The 23049-nt window shown below is 40.6% G+C and overlaps 1 protein-coding gene across 11 annotated transcripts in view; it reads right to left on the reverse strand.

Moving 5' to 3' along the window:
- OTUD7A (OTU deubiquitinase 7A) overlaps nucleotides 1–23049 on the reverse strand; it is a 194960-nt gene that overhangs the window by 61266 nt on the left and 110645 nt on the right. For all 11 annotated transcript variants that reach the window (XM_061595097.1, XM_061595096.1, XM_061595092.1 and 8 more), the window contains 3 exons: nucleotides 20927–21112; nucleotides 15094–15312; nucleotides 2735–2836 (listed from right to left, as the gene is read on the reverse strand). In XM_061595097.1, the coding sequence (XP_061451081.1) occupies nucleotides 2735–2836; nucleotides 15094–15312; nucleotides 20927–21112 (507 nt within the window). The remainder of the gene's footprint in view (nucleotides 1–2734; nucleotides 2837–15093; nucleotides 15313–20926; nucleotides 21113–23049) is intronic.

The raw sequence follows: 23049 nt of genomic DNA on the forward strand, positions 1-23049 counted from the left end.
ATAATCCAAAGACCTAAGGGCTTGCTGGCTCACACAAGAGAGGGACAAATAACCTCTGGAAGGTTTTATAAAGAACTAAAATTCACAATATTGGGATCCTAAAAATACAACTAGCCACAGGCTTGCAAATATAAAAATAAGCAAGAGAATAACCTCAATATAATTAAACATCAGAACTCTCTGGCTGTAATCCTAAACTTACTAGGAGGTAAATCTCATTGGAAACAGTGGGGCTTATGACAGAAAAAAATGCTTAGGATTGGACTATAATTGTTACAAGCACTTCTTGACATCTGTTGTCATGACTCTGATCCTTACATTAAATATATTTGTTCCAGAAGATGCACATTCAAGTATCTTTAATATTTTGTGGATATTTAGCACCCCATCTTGTTAGGATGCATATGGAATTGAGGGTGATCTGATGACTGAGATAACTGATGTTGATTTTGAAAAACAGAGTCCTTCCTCTGTTCCACAGCCTTAACCCAAGCCAATCTCTCTCAGCCCCCGTTTTCTACCATTAAAATTAGAATAATAAGTCACAGAGCTGTCGTGAAGGTGAATACAATAAAGATAACAAAGAAAAAGAGCCATATAACCACCTCTGTCTGTATGAATTCTCACACTATCTGCACTCTTCTAATAAGACTCTGCTTCATCTTCCTACAGTGTGTGAAGGGAGAACTAGTCACTAGAAGGAAGGCTTTTAAAGTGATTGCCCTGAGGCTGTGGATCAATCTTCATCCAAAGCTTCAAGTTCCACTTGTAGGAAAGGTTGCAAGGGGATCTTTTTCCCTGGCTTTTGTAGTGGCAGACTAGATCATTCAACAGGCAAAATCTGATTCTGTTGTTTTAACTTTGCTTTTATGACACTGGTTTTATTTTAATTGATTATTATATGTGTGGTTTTTTGCAAGCCACTTTCAGCTGTGGAAAAACAGCATGCAATATCTTAAAATAATAAATAGTTGCATTCAGGAAAAGTGAGTCACTGCTTCATTCTTAGAGAGCCAGTGTGGTGCAGTGGTTAAGGTGCTGGACTACGACCTGGGAGACCAGGGTTCGAATCCCCACCCAGCCATGAAGCTCACTGGGTGACCTTGGGCCAGTCACTGCCTCTCAGCCTCAGAAGGAGGCAATGGGAAACCCCCTCTGAATACCGCTTACCATGGAAACCCTATTCATAGGGTCGTCATAAGTCGGGATCGACTTGAAGGCAGTCCATTTCATTCATATATTTATAAAAAGAGAGAGAGTCATGAGACACATGAGAGCCAGTGTGGTGCAGTGGTTAAGGTGCTGGACTAGGACCTGGGAGACCAGGGTTTGAATCCCCACCCAGCCATGAAGCTCCCTGGGTGACCTTGGGCCAGTCACTGCCTCTCAGCCTCAGAGGGAGGCCATGGGAAACCCCCTCTGAATACCGCTTACCATGGAAACCCTATTCATGGGGTCGTCATAAGTCGGGATCGACTTGAAGGCAGTACATACTGTACTGCTTTATTCTTTGCTGATTATAAAACATTGTATGCTCTCACTTGCACAAGACACTGAATTTATTCAAATTCAAATTTAAATAACGTTCTGGTCATTTATATACTGAATCATTTCATTTTTTAATGGCTCAGAATGTGTCTGCTATTGTTGTGCGTCCTGGCCCCTCCCTATGGCTGCTTGGGTTAGGGTCCTGAACCCTTGTCCCAGGGAGGGCTGCGTGCGCTCTCTGCAGGTGTCTTGCCCAGGGATCCCTGTTGGGTGTCTTTTCTCTCCTCCTCTGTTGTTGTTGTGCTCCAAAACCATGGCTGTGAGGAACATGCCAGTAAGGATACCTCAGGACTGGCAGGAGGTTTTCAGGGACACTGGGTCTGATGGACACATGACAAAGAGGATCTTCCTTCAAAATGCAGTGGCTGTGACAAACTAAACCTTTCTTTTGCAACTTGGATTTATTTTTCCGTATTGGGGCCTTCCCTCCTTTCTTTTGTTAATGATCACAGAGCTACAACATTTTACACTAATAGTAAAACAAATAATGAGACCTGAAAACAGACATAAAATCTATTTGAATTATAAATTTTAATATAAATATCTCTAAAGACTCACGCCTGAGCTTGCAATTCTGTTGTTGACGCAACCCTATTAAAATAAATCGAATATTTACCTGTATCAGATTAAATGTTTTATGAATATCACATAATGGCCCTGCAAGTTAAAAGTTTAATTTGCTGTTGCACCTTCATCTCAGCCAGCAAACTGACACAGTATTTGTCATCCACCAAACTGTACTGTCCAGGGACATATGCAGTATCACCAAGGGGATGTGGGGGTGGGTGGGACTGAACAACACAGTTTTATTTCAGTGTAGCCCCTGTTCTTTCTTAAAGTGTAAAGAAAGGTAACATTTGCTTATCTCAATGATCCTTACAATTCCTGTGTGAGATACAAAACAGAAGCTGAGATGCCAAGTGTTTCTTATAGCTATCTGGCAAGTTTATGGATGACTAAAGATTTGTGTACTCTCTGAGATCCTAGTCCAACATGCTGCTTACTGGATCACGCTACAACATGCCGTTATGGATAAGAGGAACTCCCTCAACATCCTCTTTGTGTTATTGGTCTTATTATTTCCACATCTTGTTCAAGTTTTTTTTCTTTTGAAGGAGAAAGATGGGATATAAACATTAAAATAGAAAGTACTACTCCTTTGGAATGCATTAATCAGAAGACCTACCTAGAGAAGCAGCATGCAACAGGCAGTTTCCATCACCAGTTGTTGCCAATGGGAGAAGGCGTTTACAGCTTGTACAGACTGTGGACCACCAATTAAGACGACCTGAGAAATGAAGCATGAATTTGAAGTAAAAGGCCACAGCCAACATTTAGCACTTTGAAGTCTTACTGATTTCAAATGAAAGAGCTAAAGCTTTTCAACTGAAATCAGTGGGACCTTCCTTATAAGAACTTAATTTTGGATGGTTGTAGTCATAATAAGTGCAAAAATCAATGATTCTATGAAAATGGGCTAAAGCAACCTATGGCATGCAAATAAGTGATTAAACTTGAACTCTGGAGAATTTCAGATCCCACTGGAAGTCTACTTTCCCTCCAAAGGAAATCTTACTGTGGTATAAGAAATTAAAATATGCAGGTGGGAGAAGACTGGAACATGGGAACACTGTGATGAACAATGGAATACAATACGAAAATTAGATTCAGCTACAATATGCTAGTCTCAGATGCAATGCAGAAATCTTACAGTAATGGGTACTAAATAATAAATATTAATCAAAATGAGATTAGAATAGAAGAGTTTCAGGAATCCTACACTGAATTCTATGAGCTTCTGCACTGACAAATAGTTGTCTACCCTCAGGTGCAATAACTGCTGTACTGGTGCAGCACTGCCATGGCAACGTGAGACAAAAGAAAATATTTCATCAGTACAGTACTGGATCACCAGCACTCACCATCATCAGTGGCCCAGAAATGGGATAGGACTGATGATGGTTCTTGCATACTAAGGAATCTTGGGCCATAATACAATCTGTTAACAGAATCACAAGTAGAGGTGTGCACTGTATTTAGCTGAATCCCAAACTGCGCTGATTTGGGTGGATCCGGGCTTTGAGTGTGTGTGCAGACACTTGGTTCACCCCAGTTAGGTTGAGCCACCTAGAGCAATCCAAGGCTGTCATGGGGGTGGGCCATCAGGCAGAGAGAAGGAAGCAGCCTCTTCAAAGAACAGCTCAGGACTGTTTGCAAAACAGCTTTCAAACTGTGCTTTCGCTATTTGCATCTGTTCCCAGCAGGGAATGCACGCACACAAACCACTGAGAAGGACTGAACCCTTTGCTTACCAGATAGTGAGTGAAGGATTCAATCCTGCTGACTTCAGCGTCCTTATCCAAAGTGTGTTCCCTGCCCTTGTGAAGCAGTACCCAGCAGAAGTGCATGGAGGATTCAATCCTGCTGGCTGCAAGGTGGTGCTTGGCAAGCATGTACCCTGCAGGAAAGCACTTGCAAAACAGCACCCAGCAGGATTGAACCCTCCTGCTCTCTGCAGTAGGATTGAGGTAGTAGTTTATTGTTTATTGTTTTTAGCCAATGGCCATTACAATGTAAATATCAATACAAAACATCTGGTAAAACATACATGTAAAACATATATGAGACATTAGGAATCTATCCAATGATGCATAGATAAAACCCTGAGTTTTCAAAAACTAATTAAAATAATTGTAGAAGAATTGTAGAAGGACTGAGGTCAGTAAGGAGACACAATGTCTCTTTCCCCCTCTCGATGACAATATGTTTAATTAGGGTTTTAAAAAATCCAATTAAACATTAGCCCTGTCACCCAAATTGTTTGGGACTGGATCTGGATTGGGTGTTCCCTGGGTTAGTCTGGTTTGAGGTGTGGAGGTAGACACAGCCCTATTAATAAGTCTACAAGGTTGAAATATTAAACTATGTAGTTAAAATACAGTTGTATCCAGAGCTTGGAAAAGTTACTTTTTTGAACTACAATTCCCATCAGCCCAATCCAGTGGCCATGTTGGCTGGGGCTGATGGGAGTTGTAGTTTAAAAAAGTAACTTTTCCAAGCTCTGGTTGTATCTAATAGGTAGGTAAGCAGGATGTATTTGCTCCTGTTTGATTTGTACAAGATGGTGGTACAGCTACAAGGTGCAAATCAAAATGTTTAGATACTACATTAGGCAAAGGTTTAAGACTGAGTTCTTGTGCCTGGATCCTGTTGGGTGTAGTTGTGCACTCAGTACAAGAGCTAACCTTAGACCCTATAGGTAGGTTATTTCATGCTCCTGTAACCTCATTCCCCAACTCCATATTGACTGTTCTGTAGTAACCTATATTCTAGTTAGTGTAAGAGCAGAATAATCATTGGTCAATGCCTTACAAACAAATCATATGTTGCATAACATAGGCTTCTCTCTACCCACAAAACAAACCCATCATTGAAGTTACCTGTTAAATTATTTTGCTACCACCTGATCTTTCCCTCTCTTCTCCTTTATTAAGCCCTAATGTCTTCCCATCTTTTATCCATCCAACTAAGTGCCAATGCATACTTTATGTGGCAGGAGCACTTTACAGTATTTACAACTGCAAGATTGGTACACACATGGCAACACGCTTGCCACAAAATAGAACTTGGCCCTGTAAGTCCTCTGGGCAAGGTCTATGTGATATCTTGTATAGTTTTAAACAGTAGTGATATAACTTCTGCTGCCGCACAGGTTGCTTACTGCTCCTTCTGTTTTATTGTTAACTACCCAGAGGACATTGTTAATTTGGTTGTATATAAATTTATGTTAATAAAATAAAATAAATTCTGGACTAGTTCTCTTCTTTGTTTTTTAGCCCAAATCTAGGCTTTGTCCTCATATTCTGCTTCTAGCTCTGGTCTTGTCTACCTCCTGCTCCTTTCTACCTATTTATAAATGGGTCAATTTATTGGCTTTCAACCACTGTTTGACCAATCCTGGCTCTCTAGGTTTATTGTTTTAAGATTAGTGCAGCACTAGATTTATGGGTTCCTAGCCCTCTTCACTTATGCCACAATTTGCCACAATCTATTTCCTTAGATAGACTGTTGCCTTCCACACTGGATTTGCTCCTCTCAGAACTCACTACCAGCTCCAAGTTCCGAAAACACAATTTGAGACTTCTAACTAAAATACCTAATCCACTTTACAAACACATCACTTTACTTCAGAATAAGATTCATTAAGGAGTATAACAGCATACTGGGGATGCCAATAAAAATATACTTAGAAAAGTATATCAGTTGTAAATATATTAATAGTTTCAGTTATTAAAATGGTAATCTCCACATGTACTCAATAAGCAGCAGCTGGTAAATACTTCACATCCCTAACCAGTCTTATTAAATCTAAATTAGGAGTGCACTTGGGAAGCAAAATTTAAAGTGGATTGCCTTTGGGAGTGATAAAATTGTAAGTAACATGTTCTCATTTTTTGCAACTGCTTTCTTGTGGGCTCTGTGAAATAACAGCCTATCACCTGTTCTATGCAGAATGTTTTGATGTAGGTGGTGGTAAAATAAACCAAACATGCTTTATAAAGGGGAAAAATTAATATAAAATCTATACATTTTTGATACATGTTTTGTAACAAAGAAGGTAATATCCAAGAAAAGAAACCTAAGGTGTGGCACTTCTTGCATTTTAGAATAGGAATCAAGGACATTTGTCTCATGTTAAGAAATAGCTTTCTGAAGAGATTATACCAGCAATACCTTCTCTGACTGAGCCAAAATTGTAAAGTTATAAATTCAAAATTGTAAACTGCAATGCTTACATTGTTGCCAATCTCCCGTATTTCAATGGTTTTGGCCAATTTATAGCTTTGATAGAAATAAAGTCTGAATGGATGGGATTTAACCTGGACAGTATTACAAAAGTCAACATAGCTAAACTATAAAATACCATCAAAAGACATGACAGTATTAGCTTGGTATCTGGATCACTCATGATTTAGGATTAACAGATTATAATCACCGTAATTTAAAGAAGCAGATAAAAGCAGAATTTATGACCTGGAAGGAACAGAGAATCTCCTGGATGGAAAGAATCTCAGCAATAAAAATGATGGTTGTGCACAAAAATTTTTTTCCTCTTTCTTAATATACCATTAGAAGTTTCATCAAAAGTGATGAGGACTGACAAGATATCATTTTGAAATTTATCTGGGAGGAAATAAACAAGGGTCACTTAAAATACTTTAATTTGATCAATAACAGATTGGGGTCATATAAATAAAACATATTATGAAGCCACAATGCTTAAACAAACACTATTTTAGTTTCAACCTTATAAAGCAATACTTACAGAACAGATTGTTTAAGAAATGTATTGTGGAATGCTACAAGACCTGACAGATAGATATGAAAATCAAACCCCTGTACAAAGAATCTGTAATCTAGTCCAGGTTAAAGAGAAAATTAAGTTCTGGGTTATCTTCACTAACACCAATAACATATAATGAGGAGACAGAAGATACTTTTTGGGGAAATCTTTCTTTATGGAAAAATTAAGGTTTAACTGAGCTGGATAAGCTTCTCAAAACATATGATGAAATAAGGTAGTTATTACAACAATCTCAACCTTCAGTCTTACAATATCTCCAATTAAAGCATATTGGTTTGAAACTTTTACACTGATATGGACTGCTCAGAGGAAAGACTTCCTCTGGGAAGCTTATCATGCAAAATAAAAAGAAGTTGTTTATATAAGATTCTTTTAAGTTTGGATACATCTGTAAATAGTTATCAGTCTAAATGGGAACTAGAGTTAGGACAGCAAATACCACCTAATGTTTGGAGCTGGAGTGGAAGAAATGACACTGAGTGTTAACCTAAAATAACTTTTGTATTTGTTTATTTCTCGCAGCTATTTAACTCCAGCCAGACTAGTTCAAACTTACACTGATGCTGATAACTTTTGTTGGAGGAGCAAAAGCAGAAATGCAGACATGACATGTATTTTTGGTCCTGTATTAAAATAAAGAAACTCTGGGTAGGTTTGATCATTGAGATTGAAATTATTACTGATTATAGACTATCTCTAGATCCTCTGATTATATTATATTATTTATTTATTCATTCATTTATTAAATTTCTATACCGCTTTGGTTATATTAAAGATTTGGTACTCCCTAATGACAAAGAAAGATCCTCCGTGGCGCAGAGTGGTAAGCAGCGGTAATGCAGCTGAAGCTCTGCTCACGGCCGGAGTTCGATTCCAACGGAAGGAGGAAGTCGAATCTCCGGTAAAAGGGGTCGAGGTCCACTCAGCCTTCTATCCATCCATGGTCGGTAAAATGAGTACCCGGCATATGCTGGGGGGTAAAGAAAGGCTGGGGAAGGAACTGGCAATCCCACCCCATATATACGGTCTGCCTAGTAAACGTCGCAACACGGTACCCTAAGAGTCGGAAACGACTCACACTACAAGTGCGGGGACACCTTTACCTTTTTAATGACGAAGAAATGGTTATAAATCTGTTGACCATGGCCAGAATGGTTATATCATCCAACTGGGAAAAAATCAGAGCACTCACATTGGATGAATGGTTAATAAAGATCTGGGTTATTATTTACATGATTGTCAGGTCCCAGCCAGGAGAGTCCTCATCTGAGTCGCTGTCACTGGAGGAAGGCCAGAAGGCTTCGGTGTTGGACCCAGCCATCTAAGGGTGAGGAGTCGGAGCTCTAAGATGAGGCCCAGGACAAGCTGTCTGCACTCAGAGCAAGTCCAGCCTCTGACATCGAGGCTGAATGGATCCCAAGCCCAAGGGAGAGGTGTTGCCTCAAACACCAGCTCATCATCCAGCCCATCTGGAGAAGTACCCGACTACAGGCCCAGACTCCTTGGGAGTAAGGGTCTGGCTTCAGGTGATCAATGAGAGTCAACTGAGGCTTGGGGTATGGTTCCAGCAGCTCCAGCATAAAAAAATCCATTGGTATACTGGAACAGCTGCTGGAACATCATCTATATACCAGCTCTGTACCTGACCTGTCTGCTGATTGCCTATTGACTCCAGATCTGACCTTGGGCTACTCTGGACCTATCTATTGCCTTGCCTGGAATTGTCCATGAACTGCTTGGCTCCTGACAAACTGCTCTGACCTTACTTCTGGCCTGACCTCTTCGTTATTGTGGACTCTGACTTTGGACTGGCCCTGGATACTACCTTGGTGTTGCCCTCAAATGTATTAGTGTTGGGAAGTCTCTTGCCTCCTGAGAAATCTGGTGAGCACAGGACAATTTATTTATTTATTTATTTAATTTATTATTTGATTTATATCCCGCCCTTCCTCCCAGCAGGAGCCCAGGGTGGCAAACAGAAACGCTAAAAACACTTTTAAAACATCATAAAAACAGACCTTAAAATACATTAAAACAAAACAATGTTAAAAATATTTTTTAAAAAAGCTTTAAAAACTTCTTTTAAAAAAGGGTTAAAAACAAATTAAAAAACACATATTAACAAGCAATTCTAACACAGATGAAGACAATGATTAAACTTACAAACTACATAAGTGTCATAGAGGGTAGACAACAGGGTAATAGGTTTATTGAGAGATGGAGCTTTTTTGTCATATACTGGAATAATAAACTGCAACATAACGTTCAACAATATAACCTATTGGGAACATTAGAAGCCTGAAAGATGAAAAAAATGTAATTTTAAATATTGATGTAAATGAATATGTATAACTTATTTTTTAAAGAAATTGAGGTACAAATTACCTATATTACAGTCCCATAATTAATGTGTTTATTTTGTAGGTTTTTTCTATTTTTTTTTGTATTTTATAAAATTGATAATTTTATATCTCCTGAGAAATGGATCTCATATATTGTATACTACTTGTGGGTTTAAATATTTGTGGGGTTTTGTTAAAATGCATACATTTTTGTATTTATACTACATGTGTGTATATGTGTATGTGTATACACACACACACATGACTACCAGAAAAAGAACAATTCCATCAGAAATTGATCAGTAATATATATCTGGGGCTAACAAAGAATGTAATTAGACTCCACCTTCAATCCATGCATCCCTTTGGAGAGACATATTGAGATAACTGTTTTGCACTATTATATTATACATCTATAGAAGTTATGGTTTAAACCTGATTATTATACTGAATCATATGATGAAAAGCTTACAAAGATGTAATGTTTCTTTTTCAACATGATAGGGCTTTTCTTTATTGAACATATTATTTATTTATTATTTATTTATTTATTAGACTTTTATACCGCCCGACTAGCAATAGCTCTCTAGTATGTATATGCCCTATTTAAGTTACAGCAGGGCCCCACTCATACGGCAGGTTAGGTTCCAGACCCCTGCCGAAAAGCAAAAACTGCTGAAAAGCGGATCAGCTGTAGCGCGGAGGTCTGGAACCTAAGCCACTGATTGCACTGGAGGAGGAGGAGATCCGCTGTAGAGCGCTACAGCTGGTCCTCTCCTTCTCTGGCGGGATCAGCTGTAGTGCGAGGGTCTGATCGCCCCTGAGGAGATCAGCTGGAGCATGCTACTGCTGATCTTCCCCTTCTCTGGCGAGATCAGCTGGAGCGTGGGGAGCTCTAGCCCCCGCTCCTGATTGCCCCGCTGGCGCCGTCTTAGCGGAACGTCAAAAAGCGGGGTACCGAGAAGCGGGGCCCTACAGTCTATGTACTGAACATTCTCACATTTTTAAAAAAAATAAAAAGTATGAACACGACAAAAAATATTCAGCATAGATACCAATGAAATTCTGCATCACCAGTAAGACTTAAAGCTTTGATAATTAAGGATGCTTTTCGGTGCTCTCTAACGTATACCATAGGAACAATGACATGCTTCACAGGTTAAACAGCTAGATAACCGAACAGAAGACGTTCTACAAAGAGTTTTGATTCTTTCAAGTAATACTGAAGACACTGAACTCACAATGTGGGAAAATCCATTCTGGCATTACTTTTAGGTTTAGATATACATGTTTACCATACAAGGACGAATTATAAGATGCTGCAGTTTCCTTTTCTCAGACTATGTTTTCATCTGGGTTTTTTTCTTACATTATAGTATGTTCAGATTCCACATCCAGATCATGTAATGCCCTCCCAGGAAATGACCTATGCAGATAAATGATTGTCTTTAATTTAGCTGATGAAACCCACCCCTATAAAGCTGATTGTTGCTGATTGATGGCCTTGAAATATATTACTGATAATGGTAAGTGGTGGCAGTACAGTATCTTAGAGAAGAGGTCAGGTCTCCTGCTCCCCTGGTGCATTCACTATAGCTCCCCAATTTCCCTGCTTTTTAAAGTTTGATAGAAATATCTATGGGCTATAGGTATGTTCTTAAACTGCAAGGTTTTTTGCCTATCAGTGAATTTCTCTGCTTTTTAATCAGGGAGGAAAGAAATGGGATCCTGTGCAAGTTTGCTGAGAATGGTTTGATCATTTGCATGCTTATTGAGTTCAGTGGGATTTACTCTCCTGCAATCATGCTTAGGATAAGTGAAACTGTCCACAGGGGATGGGGAGGGGAACAGGGGGAGGGGAACAGGGGGAGGGGAACAGGGGGAGGGGAGCAGGCAGGAGGGGGAGAGGGAGGGCAGGTTTGATCATTTGCATGTTTATTGAGTTCAGTGGGATTTACTCCCATGCAATCACGCTTAGGATAGGTAAAACTGACCATAGGGAGGAGGAGGGGGAGGGGAGAGTAGAGGGAAGGAAGAAGGGGAAGAGGGGAGCAGAAGGAGTGGTAGGGGGAAGGAGGGGGTTGGAGGGGGAGGGGTAAAGGAAGGGGAAGGGAAGGGACAGAAGAGAGATGATGGGAAGGAGTAGGAGAGGGCAGGTTTGATCATTTGCATACTTATTGAGTTCAATACAATTAACTCCCATATAATCATGCTTGAAAATGAAATGGACTGCCTTCAAGTTGATTCTGACTTATGGCGACCCTATGAATAGGGTTTTCATAGTAAGCAGTATTCAAAGGTGGTTTACCATTGCCTTCCTTTGAGGGTGAGAGGCAGTGACTGGCCTAAGGTCACTGTGATGTCCCTGTATATAGATATTACTGTAAATATGGTAAGTGCAGGTTTATTAGAGTAAATGAGATAAGTAGGCGGAGAGGGGGAGTACATAGGCTAGAATGCTGGAGAATGCCGTATGATGATTGGCTGAGTTTTTGAGTGGCTGAAGGTATAAATGAGAGGATGACAGTTGAGAGAGGTGGTTGGTTGGTTAAGGGGAGTTCTGTTGGTGGTGGTTGTGGGATGGAGTTGGTTGTGGGTTGGATTGTATTAGGCTGGTATTGAGGCAGATTATATATGACTAGAAATATAAAGAGTAACACAATATATGAAACCATATGCTTGTTAAATATACCTTAAGTCAGCCTTTCCCAACCAGTGTGCCTCCAGATGCTGTTGGATCACAACTCCCAATGGCTGAGGCTGATGGGAGTTGTGGTCCAACAACATCTGGAGGCACACCGGTTGGGAAAGGCTGCCTTAAGTAATCTTGTTATTTCCTGGTGTTTATAAATAAATATTTTTCTTGGTTTACCAAAAGCCTGATCCTTGGCTGGGGCTTTCACAGACCAGAAGGGTGGGCAGGGTATTTACCAAGGTGGAGAAACAGTATCAAATGGTGGCAGCGGTGAAGACATAGTGTATCATCAAGTATCCAGAGCAACCCAGGGCTGTATGCTTTATAGGCACAAAGATACAGGGGGGGTTGTGGCCTGCAAGGGCACCCAGACACAAAGTAACAATAAGCCAGGAGGAGACTAAGGCAAAGTCCCAAGGCAATATTGTGAAATAGGGAGTGGCTGGTGGTGCTGCCTAGCAGTGGGATCTTGCGAGATCTGTGCTAGAGCTGGTGAGAGAACAAATAAAAACCAGGATCCTGACTAGTGGGACCTGACAGGTGGTGGCAGCAGGAGGGATCCTGACAGTCACCCAGTGAGCTTCATGGCTGTGTAGGGATTTGAACCTTGGTCTCTCAGATCATAGTCCTAGGATAGATAAAACTGATCATGGGGGATCAGGAGGAGGAGGGGGAGGAGAAGGAGGAGGAGGAGGGGAAGGAGGAGGAGGAGGGGAAGGAGGAGGAGGGAGGAGGGGAAGGAGGAGGAGGAAGGAGGGGACTGGAAGGGGATGTGGAGGGCAAAGGAGGGGTGAAGGGAGGGAGAGGGAAGGGGAAGAGAGAAGGAATAGGAGGGAAGAGAAAGGGAGGGCAGTGTCATGGCCCCATCAGAGGACTCCTCAGATGAGGATGACTCGGGAGTAACAGCAGCAGACCCAGGAGCAGCAGGAGACACGGAGGAGCCTCCTGAGAATCCAGCTCCTTCTGCCCCTCAGCTGCAGAGCACCCCAGGGACAGCAGAGGCCCTGCAGCCAGACACAGACAGTGAACAGGATACTCCCCCCTCACCTGCAGAACGTAGACAGTAGAAGGTCAGGCAGAAGAGAGACAGGCCTATCTCCTTAAGGCCCAAACGCTGAGGGCTCACACCTGCTGTCCATCCTGCTCTTTATAAGGCACACCTTGGCTGCAGCTTGTTGCTGACTGCAATGTCAGGCGTGGCTTTGTGTAGACCTAGTTTCCCTGCAGCATCTCTTTGACTGACCTCCTTGGCAATTGATCCCGGACCTCCACTGACCTCGCTTCTGGACTTCTGACTCGGCAAGTACGCTTCGGATAGGCCTGGCAGATTTACAACCCGACTGCTGGCTAAGGACTTTCCTTCCCTGCCAAAGACCCAGGAATTTCCAGCCCCCCCTGACACTGCTGATGCAGTGTAGAGCTGACAGGCAGGTTTGAACATTTGTGTGCTTTTTGAGTTCAGTGGGATTAACTCCTGTGCAGTTATGCTTAGGATAGTTGAAACTGACCTGGGGGAGGGGAGGAGATTGGGTGGATGGGCAGTGGGGAAGTCCTTTCCAAAAGGAAAATATTGTGAAGAGTATCATTCTTTTTCAGTGTTTCCCCACACATGTAGCCTCCCACCTAAATTTAAACCAGAGCTGTCCCTGGCTACATCCACACCAGACTGTTATTTCACTTTAGGCAGTCAAGGCATCTTGGGAAGTGTAGTTAGTGAAGGGTGCTGAGAGTTGCTAGGAGGGGCCCTGTTCCACTCACAGAGCTTCAATCAGAGCAGCTGACTGTTAAACCACTCTGGCCATTGGAGCTCTGTCAGGGGAACAGGAGTTTCCTCTCAGCACCCTTCACAAACTACACTTCCTAGGATTCTCTGGGGGAAGCCATGACTTTCTCTAATGAGACCAAAGTCTGGTGTGGGTGTGGCACCGATTAGGCAAGCCAAGCAGCTGGGAGTCTGGCGTTCGGTACACTGACAGCTGGTTCTTACTGAGCATGCCCGACATTATCGTTGAGTTCAAGCCAAAATTTCTTAAATTAACTAAAAATCAGCCAGGCATTTTTTAAACTTTTAAACTGCAGAAGATGAAGGTCAGTGTATGTGGCAAGGTCAGTAATAGGATTACAGGTACTCTGTGAACATGGCTGATTTTTAATTAATTTCAACAAATTATGAGACCAGTGACAGAAAAAAGTCCAAAAGGGGTCTGTTTTCTCTCTCTCTCTTTTTACACTTTGAACTCTCGATTCTCTCTGACTGTTTTGTGTATCAGCATGAAAATTTAGAGGGTTGTTAAGCCAGCATTTCTGAGTTCAGGACTATATGTTTTGTAAGGTTTTCTTTTGAAATGAGCTTATGGAAGCAACAGAATGGCATGGGGGGTATTTTCAATTTAACATTGCGGAATGTGAAAAATCCGTGCTGACTATAGCATACAGCCATTCCCGTGACTGTATAATTTAAAGTTATCTAAGTTGATGGTTGCACCATATATATTATATTATTCAGAAAATCTATATTCATCCTTTTTGCCATACAGCATACAAAAAATTCCTATGCAATCCTAAATGCACCATCCACAGTTGGCAACATCAACTCTTTCTATGCAGGCTGTGGTTTGCAAGACATAGGCTCTAAGTGTTTTCATAAGTGACGTCTTAATATTCTGATAGGAAAAGAGGGGACAATGAAGCAACATTGATACATTTCTGCCAGTCCATAGAAATTAGGAATGTGCTAACCACTGTATAAAAAATGCCTCCTTTTGTTTGTCATAACCTACTGCCAATCTGATTACTGTGTAGCTTTTAAGTTATGAGAGAGATGGAGGAAAGGAAATTCTCTGTCTTCATACATCCACTTTCCTTTATCACATTCCTTGCCTGCATTAGCATCATCTTGTAAAAATAAAGCACCACAACCTCTGGCTTTTATGTGTATTAAAGATGCTCTATACCCTTCACCATTTTAGTTGCCTTTTTTCTACCTTTTTCTGCTCTATAAAAAATAAGATAAAAATGTCTTATCAAAACTCTTATATTTATCTATGATATAAGCAACCAGCTCCATCAATACAATGGTCTTAAAAGAGTGCCATTGAAAAGGTCAAGCCAGCCAGAAACTCACATCTTAAATATTTACTCACCAGCTTGTTCCAGAGCAACCATGGTTGCCTGCTCAATCAAGTCTCGCTCAATGAAGCTCCTAAAGTCTTCACTGTAAACACTAAGATCAGGGAGCTGGAATGTGTAGATGGGCATCTCCAGAGGGAAATGTTCATTGTTGCATTCACTGGCCACATGTGATCGAGCAAGGGAGACTATTGCTGAGCTGGCATGGGAAATTCCTCTAGATAGCCTCTTTTCTGTGAAGGAACAAAGAAAAGATGGAAAATGAGACCAAGTGCAATGCTAAATATGTTTACTCAAAAATAAACACCCATTGTGCTTAATGGGGCTTACTCTCTAGTAAGTGCTTTTAAGATTGTAGCCTAATGATGCACTCTCAATGTACATTTACCTTGGTGGAGACAATTTTCTCTCATCTGTTCTACATTCTTGCTCTCAGTGCAAGAAGAAATAGAACACCCTGTCCGTTGACTGTAATTTCATTTATTTATTTAAAATATTTATAGACTTGTTAATATCCAAAAATGGCATACAAGAGAGTAAAAGGCATACAATGCCACCAAACAAAATAAAAGAGCATAAAATACAGCTCAAACTTCAGGGATCAGTAAGATATAATAAAATACATGGGCAACAGCTACCCTAGGAAGGCTTATTCTATGTGGCAGGCGTTGCGACACTAAAAACCCTACTCTGGGAAGCCTCAAGATGAATTTCAAGGGCATGCAGCACACCAGGAGGGCCTCCTCAGATGACCAAGCAGGTATGCACAGGAGAAGGCAGTTTCTCAGGTAGCACATCTCTATTATGTTGCCTCTTACTCACCTTGTCTCTTAACTAAAAGCCACAAATGCCATAATATTTCCTCATAGGGGAGTCGCTCTACTCCCTTGATCATGTTGGTTGCCCTTTTTGGAACTTTTTCCAACTCTGCAATATCCTTTTTGAGGTGAGTCAACCAGAACTGTACAAAGTATTCCAAATGCAGTCACACCACATATTTGTATAACGGCTTTATGATATTGGCAGTTTTATTTTCAATTCCTTCTCCAACGATCCCTAATGTAGAATATGACATTTTGGCAGCTGTGTACACTGGGTTGACATCTTCATCAAGCTACTATGATCCATCGGACTCATTCCTGGCCAGTTCAGAACCCATGAGCATATATGTGAAATTAAGACTCCCCCCCCCCACATGAATCACTTTGCACTTAGAATCACAGAATAGTACAGTTGGAAGGGCAATGATAAGGCCACTGAGCCCACCCTCCTGCTCAATGCAAGAATCCAAATTAAAACATACCTGACAGGCAGCTGTTCAGCTGCCTCTTGAATGCTTCCAGTGTTGGAGAGCTCACCAGCTCCCTAGCTAATTGGTTCCATTCACATACTGCTCTAACAGTTAGGAGGTTTTTCTTAATGTTAAGCAGAATTCTGGCTTTCCGCAACTTACGCCCATTATTCTGCCCTGGGCTTCTATTGGGATGAATAAATAAATAAATAATAAAATACAGTAGGGCCCCACTCATATGGCAGGTTAGGTTCCAGACCTCCGCCGAAAAGCGAAAACCGCCAAAAAGTGGATCAGCTGTAGCACGGGGGTCTGGAACCTAACCCACTGATCGCGCCGGAGGAGGAGAAGATCCGCTGTAGAGCGCTAAAATGGTGAAACTGAGGTTATCATACTTTGGACACATAATGAGAAGACATGATTCACTAGAAAAGACAATAATGCTGGGAAAAACAGAAGAGAGTAGAAAAAGAAGAAGGCCAAACAAGAGATGGATTGATTCCATAAAGGAAGCCACAGGCCTGAACTTACAAGATCTGAACAGGGTGGTTCATGACAGATGCTCTTGGAGGTCGCTGATTCATAGGGTCGCCATAAGTCATAATCGACTTGAAGGCACATAACAACAACAAACTTCCTTGCATGCCTCAGGAAGGTTTGTTCTTCTATATGCTTGGGTTTTTTAAAAAATCTTTAATTGTACCTTCTACCTTTTTAAAAATTGGTGCTACATGAGAGTGGCCACTTTCCTGTCCTCAGGTATGGAAGGAGATCTTAGGGATAAGTTACATTTTTTTTGTCAGAAGATCAGCAATTTCACATATGAATTCTTTTGAGAATTCTCAGGTGGATGTCAAATTGACCCAGCAATTTGTCTGTTTTTATTTTGTCAATAAGGCCTACATTTCATCTCTCATCACCACTATTTGCCTCAGTTCCTCAGACTCCATTCCTGCAAAAGTTAGTTCAGGCACAGAGATCTGCCCTTCATCCTTCACTGTGAAGATAGAAACAATTCATTCAGCTTCTCTGTAGTCTCCTTATTCTCATTTAGCACACCTTTGACTCCTTTGTCATCCAAGGGTCCATCTATCTCCCTAGACAGTCTTCTGCTACAAATGCATTTAAATATTTTCGTTGTTGGCCTTTATGTTTTTAGCAATGTGCACCTCATATTCTTCTTTAGCATCCCTTATTATCTGCTTTCTTTTCTTTTGGCCAAAGTTTGTGTTCTTTTTTATTCTTCTCATTCAGCCAAGATTTCCATTTTTTGAAGGAAGCCTTCTTGCCTCTCATCGCATCTTTGACTCTGCTTGTTAACCATGCTGGCATCCTCTTGGCCCTCGTGATACTTTTCCTGATCTGCAGTATACACTGCAGTTGAGCTTCTAAGACTGTGTTTTTAAACAATTACCAAGCATTTTGGAGAAATGTGATCCTCTTGACTTCACCTTTCAACTTCCTTTTTAGCAATCCACCAAGAAATGGTGCATATAACTCTCCCCCACTCCTCACACTGTAAAGACTAGTAGAAAATGAGTGGAGAAGAATTTTGTAATAGTAACAATAAGTTCTACTATACCTTACTTACAGAGACAAAGAAGTGAGCTAAATATCAAATTTGACCCAAAATCAGAGAGCATGGTACTTTCTCTTATCTGGTACTTGTTACTTGATTGTAGGGAAAACTAATATATAAAGCTAAGAAATCATTTAATCAAGACAAAATGAAATATGAGAGAGAACCTTAAAATATGCAATCATAAAATTATAAACTGAGTTGTGCATGCTTGAATTCTGCAATGGGTGTCTATTATGCAACTCAAAGAAATGTGTATTTCTTTTGCACAATTTGTTCCATTTTTATTAAAACAAAGGAAGAGAGCTACTACACAAGCACTGAGGTTCCCCCATCCAAGCTGAGCACTGGAAATCATGTGGAGCTGCTCCCTTACCCCACCTTGAAATGTTGCCAGGATACTGTTTTTATATAATATAGTGAAGGAAGTCTGCTTCTGCAAAATTTGGAGAGTTACCACAATTTTCTTGAAGAAATAGACACTAATGAAATATCTTAAATAATTATTTTGTGTTTCACTTCCAACTTTCTTTACAGATCAAATAAAATTCATCAGTCATCCCGACAGCCAACAAAACATCACAGACCAAGGTTAGCTTTAATCTCCAAATAGTTGAGAAGTAACTATCATGGTCAAATCTGAATGATATCTGCACAAACATGGCATTCAGAAAATACATCCTGTCTTGTTTGCCCTTTTCTATGCTCTAAGCCTGCTCTGATCACTCTGATCAAGTGATCTTCACGCATAATGGTTCATCTGAAAGCCCATGGCAAGAATAAAGTCTATTATTATTATTATTATTATTATTATTATTATTATTATTATTATTATTATTGCCCACCCATCTCCCAAAGGTCCCAAGGCAGGTTACAACAGTTTTAAAATACATCATTAAAAACAGTTAAAAACAACCTAAAATTATCACAAAAACCAGCAAGGGTCCTAAAAATATACACCTCAGATGTCAAAAGTCAGGTTAAAGGCACATCTTTAAATGGTCTAGTGCCATTTAATTTAGTGCAAAATTGCCTATGGATCATAGAATTCTACATTAATTCTGAACAGTCAGCTGCATGCTCTAAGGCAAGGATGGAAAGCCTGTGGCTCTCCAGGTGTTGTTGGCCTCCAAATACCATCAGCCTCAGTCAGAATGGCCAATGTTCAAGGAAGATGGGAGCTACAGACCAAAAAGATCTGAAGGGCCACAGGTTCCCCATTCCTCTAAGGCAGCCTTTCCCAACCAGTGTGCCTCCAGATGTTGTTGGACCACAACTCCCATCAGCCTCAGCCAGCATTGCCAATGGTCAGGAAAGTTGGGAATTGTGGTCCAACAATATCTGGAGGCACACTGGTTGGGAACGGCTGTTCTAAGGTTTGCAAGTTCATCTCTAACATCAGAGCAGATGAACCAATGGCAGCCAAAGAATTGGTTATGTGCCCTCAGATCTTGGTTGCCATTTGGGAATCCTACTATACTCAATGATTCCTGCATTGAGCAGGGGGTTGGACTTGATGGCCTTATAGGCCCCTTCCAACTCTACTATTCTATGATTCTATAATGCCTTAAGCTAGCACAGACTAACCCCTTGCTGTGGTGATCTCCTCAATGTGGCACTCACTTGCTCCAGTTCTGTTTCCACTTCTCCATTTCTTATCTTTGCAACACCATGTGAACTCTTCTCTTCAGAAGGGTTTAGAAAATCTCTCTTCTCTTTCTTCCCCAGTTTTTTTAAGACGTGGGTTTAAATAATTTTGTAAGATTTTATGCATATCAGAGTATGGGCTGCTGGGCTGGGGTGAGTTGGATCCCGTAGATCCTTGGCAATGCCAAAAGGCCAGTAGAGTAAAAAATTGTAACTGCTGTATAGGGAGCGCCTACTTCCTGGGAGGTTGATTCGTAGGAGCCGGCGCTTCCCAGCTGGCATGTGTGTGAGGCTCCCAATAGTTGGCGTTCAGCCAGTGTGGCGGATCCCAAGCAGGAGGAGGATCCCATGTTCCTCCTCCACCAGCCTCCCTTCTGCCGGCTCCTCAGCATTTGGATTGCTCTGTAAAGCACTAGTCTTAGACAGATAGTTTTGAGTTTTTATGGCCACAATTTCTTTGGAAAAGAGAGCCCTATCTTACAATTTGTGTCTATCAATATGAAAACCTACTATCTACATTTTTGCCAAACTTGTCTATTGCCAATGCTAGATCTACAAAGATATATCAAGGGCAAGACAGAATTTCGAGTGGGCCCATCCTACCTAGTTATTATTACCTTGCGTTCTCAGAATTTAACTGTTTACTTATGTCAAGGTAACAGAAAACAGTGGAAATAATTATAAAACAAACTTTCAAAATTTATTTTAATCAAAAGATGATCAATATAGACACACATACACAATTAAACAGAGTGAAGCAGGCGTCAGAATGCCTCATTTTTTGTCATATGTTTGTTTGGCTTGCATGCTTAAGGCTGAATGATAACCTGCAAGAAACCACAATATGATGTAATGTGTTGGGTGCCTCAGATAATTTGTGGGGACCCTCCTTCTTCTTGAGTTACAATTCCACCCCAATCAAAAACTATAAGGGACCACCAGAAAGTCATCAACCACAGCCCCATCCTGACAAGATGGCCAAAAATCAACTTGCCCTACCCCAAAGTAGGTTGACCCACAGAATTCAGATTACAGGTCAGAAAGCAGAGAGCAGAAACCAATATGGTGCAAGTACCATGGGACTTACAGTACTGATAATTCTGCATCACTCAAGCAAATAAGCCAAGCCACATCACAGATAATAACAACTCACAACTATAAGGCCTCTAATCAATCTGATCTAAGGCAACACATGACAGGCTTTTGACAAACTAGTTGGATATTGCATGTTCTTGTGAGCCACATCTTAGTCTCTTCTAATGTCTGCTGCCTATAGAGCAGCCAACAGAAGCTGTTTGCTAATCAGAGCTCTGAGGTACAAGCACTTTACCTTGAGCAACATCTTCTTGTCTTTGAAGAGATGGCCGTTCATTCTTGTTCACCTGTTGGGAAGGATCTGTTTCCTGCTGCTGCTTGGGATACTTCCCTTCGTTGAACACTTGTGGCAGATTGGCTGTATGAACCTGTCTAAGCTGCTCATAGTCACTCAGGGCAGCAGTCAAATCCCAATTTTTGCCTAAAAACAGACACAGTAAGAGCAGTGAAAACAACTTCCACATACATGCTTGTTGATGGAAGCATTTGGTGTTTGGTACCAATGGGTGACAATTCTTCTAGATTAATTGATCTGAGGGGGGAAAGTGCGATGTTGTGTCTGCACACCAAAACACTTATCTGTTTGTGGAGGTTCAGCCATTATCTCCCTGTTAAGTATCAGAATCCCTCTTCTGAACTGGAGTACCAAGTGAGTATGGAAGCCCTGTCTTTACAGATGTCAGCTACAGAAGTTCTAAATTTAGCAAGTCTATGAAATCACATAGGCAGTAGTTAGACATCTGACTATAAAAATAGCTGATAGACAAGTCAAATGTTGATCAAATTTTGTCAAGTCAGTTCTATCAGATGACACAATTTATTATGGTGCAATAAAAACAGGCTGCTACTATACCAGGGAAGAACATGGATCTTCAGTACTCCATAAAAAATTTGAACATGACAAAATGATAGCCCACTGGCAATCTTTGACTGGATAGCTGATCAGTGTCCCAAACGTAATGATGTAGAAAGTTTAATGTAAAATGTATTAATAAATTATATATGTGCTTGTAAAATGCCTTCCAAAGGATGTGAAATAGAATAAAGAGGGCAACATTTAGGATATTATATTTAATCTGAATTTATCAATTTATGTCTTACCCCGAGTTATAACTTTTATATAACTCTTTAGTTGTTTTATTATAATATGAAAATAGCTTCATTCACTCAAGATAAACTTTACACATAAATCACAATCACATCAGCTCCTTATTCTTCTGTTCTTTGATTACTACTGATAAAAAGGCAACAGTAAAGTGCTAATTATAACATCATCCTCTCTTAATTGTTCAGATCTAAATCAGACTTCTGCTCTCCAAAATATTTTGACCAAATCTATTTTGAACATACAACCCATCCTGTTGTGAGGGCAGAATACAACAACTAGAAGTCTCTCCACACTTTAATTAGCTATTGCACAACTAAAACGCCACAGCTAAATGACTATTATCAAATGACAAAAAATAAGAAGGGGATGAGAGAATTAAAAGCAGTTGTTCCCATATGGCACACAAGCAAGCCCAAAAAATCCAAAGGGTTTTATTTTCTAATTTAAATAAAGTGTGAGAGCAAAATCTGCACATTAGAGGCCTGCTTAGGAACAGGAGGAGGGAGAAAGCCAAATACAAATGGCATCAGAGCCTTGCACAACTTTGAGAGTTGAGGCTTTATTCCAACCACCTAACACCAGGAAACATCATAGGATTTGACACTGAATCTAGTGTGCATGCCAAATCTATGCATGTTTGATAATTTGGTATCTGTCCTCTAACCTAAGTTTTGGAAGGAATGGAAAATGCATACATTGGCCAAAGAAAGTATCATGGCCCACTAAAATTTAATTTTTTAAAAGAACATACGATGAGCCCTGCTGGATCAGACCAACGCCCATCTAATACAATATCCTGTTCTCACAGCAACCTACCAGATGCCTATGGGAAGCCTGCAAGCAGGACATTCGTTCAGTAGCACTCTCCCTATTTGTTATTCCCAGCTATTGGTTTTCAGAGGCATACCACTAATGACCCAAGAGTACATAGCCATTGATAGCTGTATCCTCCATGAATTTGTCTAAATCCTTTCAAAGCCATTCAATTGGTGGCCATCGCTAAAACTTGAGGTCACAAATTCCTTAGTCTAATTATGTACTGTGTGAATAACAACTTCCTTTTGTCTTGAATCTTTCCGTTTCATTGGATGGCCTTGAATTCTTGTATTATGACAGAGGGAGACAAACTTCTCTCTTCCTCCATACCATGCATCATTTTATACACCTCTATCATGTTCCCCCTCATTCACCATTTTTATAAACTAAAAAGTGCTAAACGTTATAACCTATCTTCATAGGGGAGTTGCTCC

This window comes from Rhineura floridana, chromosome 14 (genome assembly GCF_030035675.1).
Source record: "Rhineura floridana isolate rRhiFlo1 chromosome 14, rRhiFlo1.hap2, whole genome shotgun sequence".
NCBI lineage: Eukaryota > Metazoa > Chordata > Lepidosauria > Squamata > Rhineuridae > Rhineura > Rhineura floridana.